This window comes from Nerophis lumbriciformis, linkage group LG32, assembly GCF_033978685.3.
Source record: "Nerophis lumbriciformis linkage group LG32, RoL_Nlum_v2.1, whole genome shotgun sequence".
Classification (NCBI taxonomy): Eukaryota; Metazoa; Chordata; class Actinopteri; order Syngnathiformes; family Syngnathidae; genus Nerophis; species Nerophis lumbriciformis.
In genome coordinates, this window is record NC_084579.2 from 30,045,905 (window position 1) to 30,066,073 (window position 20,169).

General features: G+C 39.9%; 1 protein-coding gene and 1 long non-coding RNA gene across 2 annotated transcripts; one reads left to right on the forward strand and one right to left on the reverse strand.

The window, feature by feature from the left end:
- Positions 1-576: 576 nt before the first annotated feature.
- Positions 577-17,218, forward strand: LOC133574992 (Golgi phosphoprotein 3-like). The gene is made up of 5 exons (XM_061927425.1): positions 577-1,012; positions 1,366-1,497; positions 10,050-10,164; positions 10,393-10,553; positions 15,610-17,218. The coding sequence occupies exons 1-5, from the start codon at positions 803-805 to the stop codon at positions 15,871-15,873; spliced, it is 882 nt and encodes a 293-aa protein (XP_061783409.1). The 5' UTR covers positions 577-802; the 3' UTR covers positions 15,874-17,218.
- A 1,232-nt stretch (positions 17,219-18,450) lies between these two features.
- LOC133574993 (uncharacterized) lies at positions 18,451-20,169 on the reverse strand. Its single transcript, XR_009811445.1, has 2 exons — positions 19,962-20,169; positions 18,451-18,965 (listed from the first exon to the last, which is right to left on the reverse strand). It is a non-coding gene; the product is annotated as an uncharacterized lncRNA (long non-coding RNA).

A 20,169-nucleotide genomic window follows, 5' to 3' on the forward strand; every position in this document is an offset into this window, starting at 1 on the left:
ATAAGCGGTAGTAAATGGATGGATGGACAATCCGGTGTGTGGGATATGGAGGGGGGGTTTAGGTTTGGTTGACACTTCAGTCATCAACAATTGCATCATCAGAGAAATGGACATTGGAACAGTGTAGGACTGACTTGGTAGGATATGCACAGCAAGTAGTGGACACAGAGATAGAGATCAGAAAGTATAAGAAAAAGTGTCTACATTTGATTATTTACATTTGATTATTTACAAATAAAGAATAAATGCAGGAGTAAAAATAGACCAACTAAATTGATAATAACTAACATTATGCTGAGCAATAAATACATAGCGTGCATACAATTCTGAGCGGTGATTAGTGAACACAAAGTAGCTTTATCACGAGCTTTTAACTTAACTCACTCTGTTGCGACTTCACACAAAAAATACTTCAGCATGAATCTACCTCATGTGTATAATTATATACAAATGTTATGTTTTTGAACTAAAACCCCGTGTTGAAACGTTAATACTTGAAAGTTGTGCTATTTCCGACTGCTTTGAATGTAACAAAGATGCTTTCATGTTACGTTCACGCCAGCATTCGGCGACGTCACTCCCCCTTCCACCATGTTGGATCAGGAAGTAGGCTGAGTCGAAGAAGCTTGAGAATCCGACGGCTTAAACTGTTAACGGCTGCTTTTGACTCCTTCCGCGGGCGATTTTTCCACACACACGCACAAATTCAACATATTTAACATTCAGCGTACATGCTGGGCGGCTTTCTACTCACTCGAGGAAGCCACTTTTCTCCGGATCGTGCCGTTTCGCAGCGCCAGCTATGGCTTCTCTGACGCAGAGAACCTCGGGCCTCGTCCAGCGGAGGACCGAGGCCACCCGTAGCGCCGCCGCCGACAGGGAGAGGGAGCCCGACGGGGAGGAGGAAGACGCGCGCCGCGGCGAGGAGGAAGAGGACGACAAGGGGGACTCGAAGGAGACTCGATTGACACTAATGGAGGAGGTGTTGCTCTTGGGCCTCAAGGACCGAGAGGTGATCTTCTTATTGCCTTTTTAAAAAGCCGTCACACGGGTTAGCTAACTTGCTAAAGATAACATTAGCGTTGCCTCAGAACCGCAAATTGTTATTAACCGTTTTAAAGAGCAACGATGTCAACACAACCTTCCATTTTCTGAAGATTAACTGCATTGTTTGTGACACTTGTGTTTACTAGCTAGCTAACTAACTGCAACGTTACTTTGACACTTTTCTTGTCAACTTGCCACTAGTGACGTGACTTTGTTTGTTCACTGGAGTTGGCTAACTCTCAGTGGGCCGACTTGCCAGCACATCGGCGAGCTAACAAGCACACCTTTTTAAACTGATGTTTTTTTTCTCCTCCATAGGGCTACACGTCCTTCTGGAACGACTGCATTTCCTCTGGCCTTCGAGGGTGCATGCTCATCGAGTTGGCTCTCCGGGGAAGGCTACAGCTGGAGGCCTGCGGCATGAGGAGAAAAAGTCTGCTCTCTCGGAAGGTTAGGAGAGGAAAAAAGGAACTTCAAATATGCCAGTTCTAACCGATGCTGAAAAATGCTTCACCTGGTGTTGTTTGCAGGCTGTCCTCTGCATGCCAGAGCAGCAGGTGGTGCTATAACTAGCGTTAGGTGTCTTTCAACCAAGATACAATCTGTTGTGCGTGGGAGATTATGTCATTTCACCTAATCCGGTTAAAAATATTTTTTGCAAACCACTAATTATAATACGTAAATTATGTGCCGTTGTTGAGTGTCTGTGCTGTCTAGAGCTCGGCAGAGTAACCGTGTAATACTCTTCCATATCAGTAGGTGGCAGAAGGTAGCTAATTGCTTTGTAGATGTCGAGAACATGGTTTGTCGTGATCACAATAAGCGGGAGGCAGCGTGTAGGTAAAAAGGTATCTAACGCTTAAACCAACAATAAACAAAAGGCGAGTGCCGCTAAGAAACGGCATTGAGGCAATAAGCGGGAGGCACCGTGTAGGTAAAAAGGTATCTAACGCTTAAACCAACAATAAACAAAAGGCGAGTGCCGCTAAGAAACGGCATTGAGGCTTAGGGGTAGCTATGCAAAACGAAGCTAATACTGAACAAAAACAGAATGCTGGACGACAGCAAAGACTTACAGCGTGTGGAGCAGACGGCGTCCATAAATTACATTCGTACATGGCATGACTGATTGATTGATTGAAACTTTTATTAGTAGATTGCACAGTACAGTACATATTCCGTACAATTGACCACTAAATGGTAATGTTTTTCAACTTGTTTAAGTTGGGGTCCACGTTAATCAATTCATGGTACAAATATATACTATCCGCATAATACAGTCATCACACAAGTTAATCATCAGAGTATATACATTGAATTATTTACATTATTTACAATCCAGGGGTGGGATGCGGAGGGGTTTGGGGCGGGGGGTTAGGTTTGGTTGATATCATCACTTCTGTCATTAACAATTATATCATCGGAGAAATGGACATTGTAACAGTATAGGTCTGACTTTGTAGAATATGTACAGCGAGCAGTGAACATAGTGAGCTCAGAAAGCATAAGAACAAGTATATGCATTTGATTATTTACAATCCGGGGAGGTGGGATGTGGTGGGGGGAGGGTGTTAGTCTAGGGTAGTAGTTGCCTGGAGGTGTTCTTTTAGTGCGGTTTTGAAGGAGGATAGACATGCACTTTCTTTTACCTGTTGGGAGTGCATTCCATATTGATGTGGCATAGAAGGAGAATGAGTTAAGACCTCTGTTGGATCGGAATCTGGGTTTAACGTGGTTTGTGGAGCTCCCCCTGGGGTTGTGGTTATGGCGGTCATTTACGTTATGGAAGTAGTTTGACATGTACTTGGTATCAGGGAGGGGTTGCGAATTTTATAGACTAGGCTCAGTGCAAGTTGTTTTACTCTGTCCTCCACCCTGAGCCAGCCCACTTTGGAGAAGTGGGTAGGAGTGAGTTGTGATCTGGGGTGGAGGTCTAGAAGTAACCTGACTAGCTTGTTCTGGTATGTTTGGAGTCTAGATTTGAGGGTTTTGGAGGTGCTGGGGTACCAGGAGGTGCAAGCGTAATCGAAAAAGGGTTGAATGAGAGTTCCCGCTAGAATCTTCATGGTGCTTTTGTTGACCAGAGAGGAGATTCTGGAGAGAAATCTTGTTCGTTGGTTGACCTTTTTGATTACCTTGGTTACCATTTTATCACAGGAAAGATTAGCCTCTAGAATGGAACCTAGGTAGGTGACCTCATCTTTCCTGGTGATAACACTGTCAATGACAATCAACAATGTCCCCACAAAGAAGGATAGCAACAACGTAATTAGTCTTGATTGCTTAAAACGAAGCAGATGCGGGGAATAGCGTTTAAAGAAATGAAACTGCTACAGGAAAACATCAACAAAACAGGAAAAGCAACCAAAATAGGAGCGCAAGACAAGAACTAAAACACTACACACAGGAAAACAGCAAAAAAACTCTACATAAGTCACAGCGTGATGTGACAGGTCGTGACAGTACACCTACTTTGAATCAAGAGCTATAGTGATGCATGGTTGGTTATGGTTTAAAGTCGTATCCAACAATTGCGAGAACGACTTTTTACTGTCAACTGAGTTTCGTTTTTTAATGGTTTCTGCTGGTGGTGTGCCTCTGGATTTTTTCAATGCAAAAAATGTGCCTTGGCTCAAAAAAGGTTGAAAAACACTGTTTGAACTAAGCAGAAGCCAGAAGAAAGTCATTTATGTAAACATCATGGTTGCGTCCATCCATTCATTTTCTACCGCTTGGGGTCGCAGGGGGTGGTGGAATCTCATCATCCTTAAAGGGGAATTACACTTTTTTTTCCCCAAATGTTCCTATTGTTCACAATCATTATGAGAGACAAAAAGACTGGTGTATTTTTTAAATGCATAATTTGTAAATAAATGTCTGCTTACAATGGAGTTCTGTATTCCGCTCATAAAGCCCACAAAATAACCATTCAAAAACCGCCAACAATACTCCATTTATATTTCGTGGTCTGACAATAACCATACATTAGTGATACTGTTATTATAAGAGCTAACGCAGACAAACTATTACAACGGCGCCGTGATCACATGCTATATTGACATCAGCTGGTGAGCTGCTGCATTACCTCAGATCTAATGAAAGTTTGTTTCTAGATTATAAATAATGCCTCTCACCTTGATCGTAGAAGGATGAGGACATGATTTGACAAGTCGGTCAACTTAGGGGTCCAATTTAGACTCGGAAATCACGAAAAAGACACGAAAAGACGCTTGGTTGCGGGCGTAAACATCATAGTTGCGTCCTTAACGGGGAATTACACTTTTTTTTTTTAAATGTTCCTATTGTTCACAATCATTATGAGACAAAAAGACGCGTGGTTGCACGTCTTTTTTCTTCGCAAGGATTATGAGTCATTGTTCATATAAACAGGAATATATCAACATCCTAACAGTCTGTATCTCAGTGACAGCAGACATTGTACAGTAAATTATGTTTTATTATCTTTGTTGGCTTTCATGAAGTCTGCAGTGAGTAGTAATCAGTGATGTTGTTGAAGGAAAAAGCCAACGTTATGATGCGGTTTTTAAATTATTGCACCCCCGCATGCTTAAAATGAGCAAATTACGTGAATATTACATGTTATTATAAATGTGCCTGTTACGTCATTACATTTATACTTAAAGTGTGTATAATAAACTTTGATGGAGGTGATTAAATGTTTTCTTTAAGCGCTTCATAGGCATAATAGAGGGACTCCCATGGGCTCCATTGTGGGCGGACTTTTGCTCGCATTTATTTACTTGTTAGAATGCATAAAAAAAACCACATGTTCTTGTCTTACATAAGGATTGTGAATAACTGACAATCTAAAAAATGCTGTGGAAAAAATTACTCGCCAGATGCGTTTACATGCTGTCATGTGCATGCCAGAGCCACCAATGAGCCCTCTTAGAGAAACGGAAGCTATAAGGAAAGCTTTTGTGGAAAACTTTAAAGCAGAACAGCACTTTTTGGGGGAATTTTACCTGTCGTTCACAATCGTTATGAGAAACAACAAGACAGAAGTTTTTTGTTTTTTTAGCTTTCTAACATATAAAAATCGTCTCGTTATAGATGACTAGTAATGCGGCTAAAGGGAGCAATTCATTCTACTTCTAAATCACTTTAAAAATGCATTCAAAACCCGCCAACAATACTATCGTAATAACACCTCGGCGTGCTACAGTATTATACGTAAAAGCGAGCACCCGAGTAGTGTTTGAATTTTTAAAGCACAACTCAATGTGATAGGACAATAACCTGTACTGACTGAAAAACATTAACAATCATATTATAGAATCCGTAAAGTATTAGCCTACATTTCATGTTTTGTTTTTACACAGCTCGCTTCACAGCGCATACACTGTATTGTACGGTGATATTATGAACTTAGTGACTTACTCGATGGACAGTTGTCCGTTTGGTCAAGCTGGCCAAAGACGCTTCCAGTTGGTTTAGGCACTCCATTACTTTGGCATAGCTTGGCTCAAAAGTTACTGATTTGCAGCTTGACCAAGTCGCACCGACCTAACTCTCTCGGCTTCCGTCTGCTCCAACGTCTCACCCTCTTCTTCGTGTTTCCCTCTATAAGCAATAGTTCATCGTCTGTTTGTATATTCAGCTTCATAATGATAAGGATGTGAACCCTTATTTGTCCAAAAATAGCTGTCTTCATTGTCTGTTAGCAAGTCTGCAATGATTAGAACACATTCGCGTTTGTTTCCAGAGGTTGGACATATACGCTGCTATGAAAACGTAAAAATAAATGTGCCAGCGAAGGAAGTCCCGCTATTGATTAAAATGACCAAAATAAGGTAAATATTGAACATATTGCATGTTGTTATCGACGTGTCTGTTACTACATTATATATAGACTTGCAGTGTGTATTTAAAATGTTGATGTAGGGTTTTGAAGTTGTTTTAGAGTGTTTTGAAGGGGGTTTTGAAGGCTACAACAATTACCGGTACTCCCACTCGCCGCGACTGACAAGCGTTTTTTATCAACTTTAAAATCCCCCCCTAAAAAAGACACGTGTTCTTGTCTCTTATAATGATTGTGAACGATAGGCAAAGTTCCAAAAAAAGTGCAGTTCCCTTTTAAAAAGGCCGTCTTACGCAAAACCGACTGTTCTTACCTATTGGTACCTGTTTTTGTGTATTTGGGATCTGAGTAAGTCACGAAAATTTGAAAACAAACCATGGAGGCATGGCGGTAATATTTGTAATACAATCTTGCCTTCCTTCAGACTACCTCCAAATGAGCCGTTTGGAATTGGCCCAATTTGTAATGTTTTTCTCAAATGTGACATCAGCGGATATCTCTATATATGGTCGCAATTTACCCAAAGTGCTTTGAGCAAGTCCACTATTGTAGTCTGACTCTCTAATAGTCAGTAAGTTCCTTATTTCTCTATATCCTCTTGTTGTGGGGCAGACTGGCTCGTACATGCACATACATCCACTGCTGTTGCGATTTCTAACACAAATTTGCGTATAGTTCAAACTTTGATCTGTCGTGAGCAGTGTTGGGACTAACGCGTTACAAAGTAACGCGTTACTGTAACGCCGTTAGTTTCGGCGGTAACTAGTAATCTAACGCGTTATTTTTTTATATTCAGTAACTCAGTTACCGTTACTACATGATGCGTTACTGCGTTATTTTACGTTACTTTTTATGTAGTATAAAGTGTGTTTTATCGGAGCGCGCTGTGTCATCGTTCTGATTCTTCTTGTGTCACAAGCCGGAGAAGAGAGAGAGACATGCGCTCTGTGTGGGTGTGTCTGAGTGTGAGTGTGGGGAGCGAGGGGGGGGGGGTGTGTCTGATCATGGCGGAGCCAGAAGTCGAGTTTGCTAACATGGAGATATTTTCACTACTTTTCTTTTGTCGAGCACAAAGAAAATAACATTTTAGTTAAATGTAAATTGTGCTTTGGATCAAAGATGCCATCTACTGCCCAAAACAGCAATTCAAATCTGCTGAAACAAGCTACATAGCAACATGCTTCGACGAAGCTAGTAAAGAGAGACAGAGACTCTGATGCCATTTCACCTCCACCACCACCACCACCATTCACCGCTGAAGGTACACACTCTGTCAATCAATGTTCCCTCTAATTGTTCATGTGTGAGCAAATGCAAAAAGTCCCTGAGCATTGAGTGGAGTCCATGTGAGCAACTTTAGACGTGCACACTGTGGCTACACCAGCAGCACACCTGTCCCAAACCTCACTAAATAACAACTTACATCTCCATCCATCCATCCATTTTCTACCGCTTGTCCCTTTCGGGGTCGCTGGAGCCTATCTCAGCTGCATTCGGGCGGAAGGCAGGGTATACCCTGGACAAGTCCCCACCTCATCACAGGGCCAACACAGATAGACAGACAACATTCTCTTATTATTATAATCAAATGACAGCAGTCATTTCCATTTCTAATATAAGTGTTTAGGCCCACTTATAATGACAATAACAAAAAATATTGTTTTTCATGAACTGTGTACTTGTATTGTTTGTCTGGGTGGAGGTCCAGCTTTGGAAATAATTTGTACCCTTTCAGACATTGCATTTAGTTCCCATTAAAACATTCACATGTTGCACAATGAGATGTAAGCAGGGGATCATGTGTACATTCCTGCAACTTCCTGTTTGTAATAAATATATTTTTATTAGTATTTATTTAATATACTAACAGCATTTAATGATTAATATTTATAAATTAAGATTCCTAATAAATGACACTAGAATAAGCACACATTTGATTGGTAAATCATAGTGTAACGACCTGGAATGACACTTTATGTGTGGTGTTGGAGTTGTCCGACTTTTTGTGTGGCTGTAAACGCATCACTGGCTAAGTGCCATATGTGCAAGTGTTGGCGCACGTGAGAGAGCGAGCGGCTGCTGTTAATATAACAAAGTTGCTTTTGGTCTGGTTTGTACTGCAGAAAATGACCAGTTTTGCTAGATATCATTTTTTTTACTAATGTTTTGGTGATGTGTTTATGGCCGACAGTAAAGAGTTTTGCTCAGTAAAGTGATGGATGGAATTCATGTCCTCAAAGCGTCTCGACAGACGTTACAATATTTGAACAATGATGACGAAAACGGTTTTCTCTGTCGTGTCCGTGTCGTGTCGAAAATTGTTATGCGCTTATTTTTTTATTTGATTTTGTGCATGGCATAGATTTGCCGTGCGCAGAGGACGCTTGAGCAGTGCGCAATTGCACAGGCGCGCTCCTGAGAGGGAATGTTGCTGTCAATTCTCTTATATACTCTTTCATTCTAGACTTCTAGAGTGTTTGATTATCACATCACTCTAAATGTATAGACTATAAAGTTCACAAACATAAAGAGGGATGCTAGTGGGCCAGGCCAATCGTTCCTTATCTCTAAACTAAAACTGGGGAAATGTGTAGAGTGTTCTGGGTTTCAGACATGATTTTGTATAAGAATTACTTGAGGAAGAAAATGCCTGGTTAGACTTTGTGTATGTAGTGTGTGCCTTTCTTGGTTTACATCTATGCTGTTATTATGCTGTTTGTTACTTATGTATGTTATGTTGCAGCTATTTAAAATAGTTTTGTCAATTTGTTCTGGCCAGAAACAAATTGGCCTTTGTAACATATCTTTGTCTTTGTGTGTTGTATGTAGACCACATGGCTTAGCAGAGTTGAGTGATGCAAATGCATGTCAAGTTGATCAACAGATTGTATTATCCTCCAGTGCAATAACAGTACTGAAATAAATGCTAAAAGGGCATTAATTGGAGCTTTAAAAAAAAAAGAAAAAATAAGTAACTAAATAGTTACTTTTCACAGTAACGCATTACTTTTTGGTGTAAGTAACTGAGTTAGTAACTGAGTTACTTTTGAAATGAAGTAACTAGTAACTGTAACTAGTTACTGCTTTTCAGTAACTAACCCAACACTGGTCGTGAGTAAACTGGCTACGGAAGCACTAAAAACTACAACATGGCTGATGGGGAGAAGACAGATGTGAAGTGTAGGCACGTAAATAAGACCTCCCACAAAACGCGCATCCTGAAGAGACGGTCAGAAAGCGGTTTGAAGAGGGTTTGTAAAACCAAAATATATGCAAAATGTTGACCAAAGAACCACCATTACATGTTATGTAATAGACCGTAAGAAAGTGTTAAAATGTAGGAAAAAAAACATAATAGGACCCCTTTAAGTCATTTCTCTTATGTCACAAATTAATATTGGGTTAAAGGGGTCCTATTATGCAAAACCAACGTTTCTTACCTGTTGGTAGCTTTTTTTGTCTTTTTGAGATACAAGTAAGTCCCAAACATTTGAAATCAAACCTTGGAGGCATGGCAGAGATATTTATAAAACATATTTGCCTTCTTTCAATCTTTCTCTTTACAAGTCATTTGGAATTTGAGACTTTAGTGACATATTTTGTCTTCGTTACGTCAGCAGATATCTTCATACAGATCATGGCACCCACACACCATTGCTCTTATGTGCGCTCTATTGCAGTGGTTGTAAAGAAACCATGTTCGTAAATTTGAAGGTCCTGGCACTTGATGCGGTTCAAGATTTTGTACATTTTTATTAGTTGCAAGCATGAAATGATGAATCAAAGCTTTTTTCTAATCAATTTAATCGATTCATCGTTGCATTCCTAATAGAAAACATTAAAAAGACTCCAAACTAATCTGAACGGTCCTCTTAACAGTTTCCTCATGTCTTTGAATGAGAAGCTCTATCCAGACATTGAAGTTGTATAGTCTATACACTTGTGTGTTATATTTCGGTAATGTTCAGGTGTCAGAAGATGATATATGTTTTAAGTGTTTGTGTTTATGCTAATACCTAAGCCTTGGAGACATTTTACACCATGTGATTGTTTATCTATGATCAGTATTCATGCTAAAAGGAGTTTACTTGAACGAACACAATGGAACTTGTTCCTGTTCACCCAGGATGTAAGGACAGCTGTGACGGTATTCATAAATGTTTGCTTCTGTTTGCCAAAGGTGATCTGCAAGTCTGACGCCCCAACAGGAGACGTGCTGCTGGATGAGGCCTTGAAGCACATCAAGGAAACTCAGCCTCCAGAGACTGTCCAGAGCTGGATAGAACTGCTAAGTGGTGAGTTTATTTGCACCTTTTGAAGGAAAATGTTCAAACAATCATCAGCGGGACAAGGCAAGAGTATTAATTGCAGGCATTTTATACCTTGCCCAGGGACCACAGTTAAAATGAGCTCTATAGCTAACACTGGCACATTTACATGAATGTTTATTAATGTGTGCTGTTCTTGTTTTAAATAAACTTACATATGCTTACAAAGTGTAAAATAGCGTTCTTGTTCTCCAGGGGAGACCTGGAATCCTTTGAAGCTGCATTACCAGCTGAGGAATGTCAGGGAACGTCTGGCCAAAAACCTGGTAGAGAAAGGTGTCCTCACCACAGAGAAACAGAACTTCTTGCTTTTCGACATGACCACACATCCACTCACCAACAGCACCATCAAACAGGTGATCATTTAGTACACAGCTGCACATTTTCCTAAATGTGTACAACCAAAGCTTGCAGTTTACTGTGTACCATATAGTGATGTAACGATAAACCGTATTAATGATAACTGCTGTAAAACTAGTATTACCGTTTTATACTAAAATTATTGAAAAACTGTGATTAATAACTGCACTTTGATTAACTCACGGACTGGCTTCCAAAAGTATCAGACTTTATCTTTTGAAAATGTACACTTTTGAACATATCTTAAGACAGACATACTGTAACCGCTGTTTTTGTTCCAAACACAATAGAAAATAAACTTCTTCAAATATATAGATTTTCCGGTCACAACATTAGGTACACCTGCCCATTCTCTGATTGTTACAGAGCTGCATATAAAATCAGCATTTACCCGCAATTATTTTACTGCATGTCGCCCAGTAGTGATATTGTGCGCATGCTAAGAAAATACTTTATCTTACCCTCCTTTGTGTTACCCTTAAACCAAGTTGTGTTGCTGTCTTTTTCCGTTTGAGTTTAGCGGCTATTTCAATTTTCTAGTGGCCCATCCTAACAAAACAGTCCTGGGTAAAATGTCTACATCGCAATATATCTTGCAGCCCTCTACAATAATTATATATACCATGGTATATTATTTGGCATGTATATCATGATAGAACCATTCCAAAATGGGTTCCAAAGGGTCGTAATTTAACTGCTGACCTGTTGGTAACATATTGTGTCACTTCCGGTGTATTATTTTCTCAAAACTATTATTAATAATTGGCCCTAGTGTGTGAATGTGAGTGTGAATGTTGTCTGTCTATCTGTGTTGGCCCTGCGATGAGGTGGCGACTTGTCCAGGGTGTACCCCACCTTCCGCCCGATTGTAGCTGAGATAGGCTCCAGCGCCCCCCGCGACCCCAAAAGGGAATAAGCGGTAGAAAATGGATGGATGGATGGATATTATTAATCTACTATTAATAGATCATTACTTTCTGCTGTAACATAGTTCTGGCTACACTTATCTTAAAATGTAATAAGCACTTCTTATTCTGTTTGGATATTTTACATTAGTTTTGAGCGATATTACAAATTTGGGTATTGAGCCAATACCATGTACCGTATTTTTCAGACCATAGAGCGCACCGCATTATAAGGCGCATTGCCGATGAGCGGGTTTATTTTCATACAAAAGGTGCTCCGGATTATAAGACTCATTAAAGGGGTCACATTATGATTTATTTTTCTACATTTAAAACACTTCCTTGTGGTCTACATAACATGTAATGGTGGTTCTTTGGTCAAAATGTTGCTTAACTTATGTTTTAAGACCATCTTCAAGCTGCTTTCTGACACTCTCTTCAACATGCGCCCTTCTGTGGCCGGTCATATGTATGTGGCTGCCTTTCGACGGCGTCTTCTCCTCATCATCTTTGTTGTACCGGTTGTTTTTTGCTCTGCCGTATTGAGTCTTCTGACATATAAGTTCAAACTATACGCTACTTTTTATTAGAAGTGGCAACAGCGGAAGATGAATGCCCCGCAACAAGAGGATAGAGAAAAAGAAGGAGCTTATTGACTACGCCGCAGGCTACAATGGCGAACAAGGCGCACATTTTCGGGACTTATGCAGATTCTATATACACAACAGCAGGAACCAATGGGTAAGAAAAGTTGGTTTTGCATCACAGGTTGAAAAAAAATGCCAGCTAATGTCTCCTAATAGGTACACATCATAATAGTACTCGTATGTTCCAGCACAGTACGTCTTGACTATGGTAGCCGTAATGCGCTGACAATTCATCAAGCGGTGCGGCTTTGTACCTTACCAAAGTAAAGTAAAAAAAAGTTAAGTACTAAAATATTTTGACACATTTTTGAGTGCCATGTGTATGTTCAATATTCTCAATAAAACATAAAGCTTTGGGCATGCTAACCTATCCTTGCTAGAGTCATTTATTGAACAGGCGTCAGCCTGCAGGCCACACATAACTTTTATGTGTGAATGCCATCTACCGATCACACTTATCATTACACCATGTACCACATAAAATTTCTTCGAGGTCGGTAAACACAACCAAAATTAATCCGTAAATAAGACGCGCCAGGTTATTGCTTGGATTATTGGATTATCATTAGATATGCATGGTGGTCAAACTAGCTCTGTTCTCAATGTGTACAAGGCGCCATTTAGCCTTTCTCGAACAAAATGCCCTATGCATGCGGTGTTTTCGGCTGTACGAACAATATCTGTAAAGAGCCACCCACTCCTCTAGTTTAGGGGATAACATGGCTTATTGTATTTTAGAGTGTGTAGGGTAGCATGTTTAGCTATTCTTCGTTGTTCAGTGATACCTGACAAATAGGCGGTCGATCAGAAATATCGAGTGCATAAACAACACAGGCTACAGTTGGCCGCAACAACACAAAAGTAACATCAGCAAACTCAGTTGCTGTATGTGCAGGCGTCCTCGGTCCGCCTCGCACAAAGTCAGGACTCAGCCTGTCACAGAACACGTACACTATGCATAACTAGGGATGGGAATTAATACGATTTTTCCGGTTCTGATTCCACTTTCGATTCTGCATAACGATTTGGTTCCTTATCGGTTCTTATTTGGGGGAAAAAAGAGGTAAACAAAAAGGTAAATTTACGTCAATTTTGTTTCGTTTAGAGGTAACGTGACCTTACAAAGCCAACAGTGAGAATTTTTTTTTTTTTAAATACTTTGGAAAATGATTCTAAGAAATTAAGTCTTCTGTAGAATTCAACAAAATAAAATATATGTGGAATTTACGCAAGAATGTAGCATTTAGTTACATTTTCAAAACTTTTTAAATCTTTTGTAGAAAAAAATATACTGGTGAAACTCAAAATATTAGAATAGTTTGTTTAGGTTTCTAAGGTGAAGCTATCATATACATAACATGCAACTCAAAGATATCTTAAGCCGTTTATTTTATGCAAGGTGCAAGCTTTTGACCACAAACGTATTCACTGCTTGTCTGCCCTGCATGAACTTTTCCTTGCCGCAGTGAAATAGAAGCTACCGGCAGACGTGAACTGGAACTCGTACTTACTGCCCACCTCGGAGCCAGTCAGAATCTGTCACTTGTCTTGCTCATTTAAATGAGAAGGCATTTATTTCAATTTAACAAATAGCGCTAAAATGATAGGTGGTGAGTGAGTACCTTTTTGTAGTCACAGCAGATGAAGTGCTAGCTTTACTGCTGCTGGGAGGATGAGATCGGCGCGGTTCAAAAATGCTACTTTTATTTAAAGTTATTGCATGCTGTATGTTTGAATGTTTCAGCATATTGCTCGTATGTCCTCCTTCATGAATAGCAATCTTGCAATTATTACAAGTAGCGAGCGCTGTTGCAATCTGTTCAGGGCGTCACCATTTTGCTGTTTGAAGTCTCTACGCAAATTGTGTAATGGCGTCATTCCCGTAAGCCAGCATTGTTAAGAGAATCGTTTGAAATACCGGCAAGCGATTCGAAGGAATGGATACACTGGGAACCGGTTTTTTCAAATCCCATTTCAGCACTGTAAAAAAACAAAAACACATGAGAGTGACACAATAGACTTTGCTTATAGTTCTAAGCATATCGACTTTGCTTTTCATGATGTTCTACTAATTTTTTGCAAATGCGTCATTTACGTCATTATGTTGCCCCCGTACAGAGAGAAATGATTGTCTGTGTAATGGAGGAGGCTTGGAAGCGTAATCACGAGTCAATTTCTTCTATTCATGTTGGCCTATTGTCATATTACTTAGTTGCTTGGACAGAGAGGCACATTCTGACTTCAAACATTTTACCTGCATGCTGCCTCCCGCTGTTTCCGACATCTACAAAGCAGTTAGCTACCGGCTGCCACCTACTGATATGGAAGAGTATTACACGGTTACTCTGCCGAGCTCTGGACAGCACAGACACTCAACAACACATCATTTGCAGACTATAATTACTGGTTTGCAAAAAATATTTTAACCCAATTAGGTGAAATTAGATAATCTCCCACGGCACACCAGACTGTATCTCACAGCATACTAGTGTGCTGCGGCACAGTGGTTGAAAAACACTGGTCTAGAGAGAAGATAATATAATAACTGTTAATGTGTCAGCATTGTCACAGTCAGTACACAACACGTAAGAGGAGGGTGGATCAATCAAAGAATTGGTGGTGTCAATATTATAGGTAGTATCAGTTTATGATCAATACAAGAGTAATCAGATCGATTTTCTTAAAAAAAAAATGTTTGTTACAAACTTGGAATAATTCTCTGGGCACAGGAGGACTTTAAGGGTAAAAATCAAAAGATTTAAATGAGTAGTAGATAGTAGATTTAGCTTTTGTTTAGTTATAAATAGAGATGGGGGAAATAATAGATTTTTAGATGCATTGCAATTCGGACATGGATGATTCTAAAATCAATTAGTAAATGTCAATAATCGATAATCATTTTATTTATTGTAAGTAAATAAATGCAGACAGTTCTAAAATTTGGCTGACTGTAGCGAGCCTCCTCACCGAGAGATCCAACAAGCTCCTTTATTATAGGGCACTCATGTTCCAGTTTTGTACACATTTCCATTCATTTGATACATTTGATGGGAATTAATTTAACTGTGTCTTATAACAAATGCACTGTTTTTAAAAGCTGCAAGTGATAAACGCTTTTTTAGTGAAACAAAAAAATTAAAGATGCATCAATAATACATTTTTAATGAAATTGTAGCTCCTGAATCGCAATCATGATCGAATCGTGAGGTGCCCAAAGATTCCCACTTCCTTGTCATTTAAATATTATGTGGATATTGTTAACACTGTCAATAGCACTCACCATGAATGAATTGAAAAATGTACAGTTAATACATGTGAACGATATTGGTAATGGTATGGATGAATGGAGTCAGCAGCATAAAAACTTTTTAAGCCTATTGTTAGGCGCAGCTTTGTCTATGCACTTCCTGGAAAAATATTACAGGCCATTTAATTATTACTCACCTTCACGTTCCTAAACACACACACACACACACACTTTTTTTTTGTGTTGTCCTCAGCGCCTCGTCAAGAAGGTGCAGGACTCCGTCCTGGAGAAGTGGGTCAACGATCCTCACCGCATGGACAAGCGGGTGCTGGCCCTGATCCTCCTGGCCCACTCTTCAGACGTCCTGGAGAACGCCTTCGCTCCACTGCAGGACGAGGAGTACGACCTGGGCATGAAGCGGGTGCACACGTTGCTGGAGCTGGAGCCGGAAAAGGAGAGCACCAAGCCCAACTGCAATGAACTCATGTGGGCTGTGGTAGCCGCCTTCACTAAATGAGATGGAAGAACCTTCTATTTTTTCTTTTTTTCTTTTTTTTTAAAGTGAGCCGTCAACCCCTGAAGGACCTGTGCATTATTTAATCGGCTTGAAGGACTTCACCATAAACAAGACAATTTAGTTGGGGGGGGGGGGGGGGTCCACATGATTATCCTAATTGGTGGTGGTGGTCTTCACCCAATTAAGGTGGTGGTTGGGGAACCTTCTCTAAATGATCATGGACTCTACTCAGCGAGCAAAAGCGGCGTATAGGGTTCGCCATGTTGATTATATGAAGACTTCAAAAGGAGGAAGGTAGAGTGCAAAACTTTTAAGAAAAGGACAGCCAATCAGGAGGCTGACCACCTTCTTTCCCATGACGCCTTTCATGTCCATGTTCACCTTGGATTCTCCTTTCTCCCTCACGACACCCTGAGGAGGAAAGCGAGGACCACTTCCTGTCCACTTCCAAGCGAGTTGGTACTCGTTCGGCCCTAATCGGCCCACGCGTAGGATTCATTCAAAGCTCATTAGTTTCTTGCTTATGCGTTGCGCTTTCAGAACTGGACTTCAGTTTTCGTGTGAGATAACGAGTAGTTTTGCCATTTATCAACTATTTTGCACAGTCGATAGCGCCGTAGGTAGCTTGGTGCGATGAGGAAGATTGGACAACAAATGTTTTACACACAGCTATCGATCTTTACGTCATTCCTCTTAACCTTCTGCACAATGCGAGGGGCGGTTCATCCAAATGACGCCAGACGTTCCCTGAATTTATTGCGCAGATGTTTTTGTCACTACTTTGTTTGCAGGTGAGGCCATGTTGTGCCGTGAACAACAACGTCCTCACTGTGACGTTTTAGTCGTTTGAGATGTCTTTAGGGCCCCCTGTTTTGTTTTTATTCAGGCGGACTTGTCCTTCAAGTCTTAGCCTTCATCTTTTTTTTCCTGTACACATCACATAACCAAGCGTCATCTCTAAGTATTTGGCCCAGGTTGGTGCCAGGTGGCTCCGCCCTTTATCAACAAAAGGGACCTCATTTTTTTTTTTTTTTTTACTGTAGGTCTAATTAAAACAAAACAAAAAAGCTTAAGGTGTGGCTTACGTATGTCAGATTGTGTGTACACGGTCTGATGGCATTAATACGTCCTTCCTTTCCTGCATAGCCACACCCAAAGGTGAAAGAAGGGCTGTTTGCATGCAGTGGATTTAGCTCGACCAGGCGAGACGGCATCTTATGTAATTATTAACTCATTTTACGCGTACGATCTAATGAAATTCTACAAAAGGGATCTTCTCTCCTGTATCTGTATGCTTTTGTATTACCACACAGAAAATAAAGTAAGGATCCTTAAAGTGCCTGAATTTAGCTCATGTTGCAGTGATGTTTTTTAACTTGATCTGCATGGTTTTGTAGTGCAGATGACCACAACGTACCCCACTTGACAGCTTCTGAAGATTCTCTAGTATTCAAGAAGTACTGGGGCTATTTTGGAATAAGATACATTTCTCAACAATAGAGATTTGACAGTATCCTGTGTTTATTTCTTAACAAGTAGGAGATTGAAGGCAACATGATAATGGACTACGTGGCGAAGTTGGGAGAGTGGCCGTGCCAGCAATCTGAGGGTTACTGGTTCAATCCCCACCTTCTACCATCCTAGTCACGTCCGTTGTGTCCTTGAGCAAGACACTTCACCCTTGCTCCTGATGGGCCTGGTTAGCGCCGTGCATGGCAGCTCCCGCCATCAGTGTGTGAATGTGGAAATAGTGTCAAAGCACTTTGAGTTCCTTAAAAAGGTAGAAAGGCGCTATACAAGTACAACCCATTTACCATTTACTACTGCAGCAAAGTGGAGACAATGGAGTATATTACTGTTGCATCCAGATCTAAAGCAACAGTGTAAGCTAACATTAGCATGTGTGTCGACTGTCATTTCAAGCTGTGAATCCTCAAATGGTACATTGCTTTAGTGCTTGTACTTTCATTAGAGGATAAAGCATCAGTAGTGGGTTGATGAAGAAGGACAAAATATAAGACATGTTCCAGGGAAAATGGGAGGGTTGACATTTAAGTAAATAGTTACAAACAAAATATGATACCAGTTGCAAAATGTATTTTTGTTGTTATTCTACAACGGTTCTTAAAACCGTCGAATCACACAGCCAGATTTATGTGTATCGTTTTCTTTACTTTTTGACAAATGTGCTAATTAGTCGTCATATTTATAAATCCTCTAAAAATCGCAATTTTTACTTTATTTCATAGCATTTTTAGCTGACACTTGAAATAACTATTGTATCTGTGTGGAGTTTGCATGTTCTCCCCGTGACTGTGTGGGTTCCCTCCGGGTACTCCGGCTTCTTCCCACCTCCAAAGACATGCACCTGGGGATAGGTTGATTGGCAACACTAAATTGACCTTCGTGTGTGAATGTTATCTGTGTTGGCCCAGGTGCAGCTGGTATAGGCTCCAGCATCCCCGCGACCCCGAGCGGGACAAGCGGTAGAAAATGGATGGATTGTAGGTTCAGATTAAATAAGGAACATCTATTTTATTCAATAAATGGTTTAGTAGATGACACAATAAAACAATATTGTCTTTGAAAAGGCACATTTTATTAGGTACATGCACCTAATGTGGTGGCCTGTTGTTCTCTTGGCTCACCTTAATCATAGTCCACAGATACAACCAGGACTTTTTCCCCCCAAATCATGCAAGACACATTTGGCATTCAGAAAAAAATTATTTGTCTTCACTGCGGTCACCTCGATAAGACAGTCGCTATATTTGAGGTGAAGGCTCCAACCCAAGGTCTTCTTAGCTCATCCAGCGCACACTCGGCCAGTTGACCTCGTCCAGCTTTTCCATCAGGGTGTTCATCATAATCACATCCCCTTTCAAAACTGCCTCTTTTATATTTTTCTTGCCCTTTTGTAGCTTTCTTTTATGTACAGCCAACAAATGCACTTTCCTGTCATGTGCCGTTGGATTCCCTCTTCAGAATTCTCAGCAGGCAGTATGTCCAGTAGAGCTGGTCTCCGAGGTGACGCAGCTCCAGACCGATGAGGGCGAAGGTTGGGGTTGGAGGAGCAGAATTGGATGGCAAAGCTGGAAGACATTAAAAAGGCACGCTATTTCATATAATACAATCTTAAAAATAGTGTATTTTTCAAGAATGTCCTCCAAATAGAACAATATTGATCTTTAAACAGCCAGAAGTATACCTTTATACTACCATATATTTATAATACATTAATGCACCGCTTTTTTTCCTTACAGTAGTCAATGTAGAAAATGTTGGGGGAAAAAAACGTTTTAATTCAATACTAAACAATGTATTTATCATACTCAATGTGTGTGGAAAAATATATATTCCATATCAAACAAACAATGTTAAGTACAGTATTATTGGACCTAATACAATTAAAGATTGCTAGTTTTTTGGGGTTATAATTATACATTAAGAATGTGTTACACTATTTTATTTCTGGTAAAGTATGTAAAATATATAATAAGAAAAAGGCCGCCATCTTAATACTTATTTTAAATATTGTATCAAATATACTTGTTTTATATTGAATATACAGTCAGGTCCATAAATATTGGTACAAAATAATACGTGTATTACATTTTAAAAGTGAAGATAGTAACCATCTTATTACCAGTTAATTAGCAAGTATATTAATAATAGTTATGAGAAAATAATGCAACCGGGAATTATGTAATATATTATGCAGGAAAAATTCTAAAGTGTTATGATCTGTTGATATTTTAATCGTGAGGCACATATACAAATTGTTTTATTACTACACAGTTAACCTATACTTAAATTACAAATCGTTTCACTTCAAATCTATTGTGGTGTTGTGTATAGCCAGAATTGACTGTATATTCAACACTATGTAGGACTAATGTATGTTTAAGTATAACGGTGACCAAATATCATAGTAAAGGTTTTCAAAAGAAATTGAAATTGAAAGAGTACTTGATAATCTTTCAACGAATAGTCCATTTGAAGCATACTTCCTTGTATTCACCTTTACAATATTCCGGGCGACGACACTCAAAATGAAAGTCTTTATCGAAGGTATAGTAAACACTCACCTTGTTTTGTCATATTGTCAACGTGTCTCTGCCTCATAGACGTAAAGTGGATTTAAAAGCTCGATTTTTGTTTTTGAAGAAAAAACGTCGGCAAATGAAGAAGTCACAGGAGAGCGAGTATGAAGCGCTCTTCCTTAAGCCGCCATCTTTAATAGACACGATGACGCGATGGTGAAATCCCCTCCCGCCTTAATACGAAGCCCCGCCC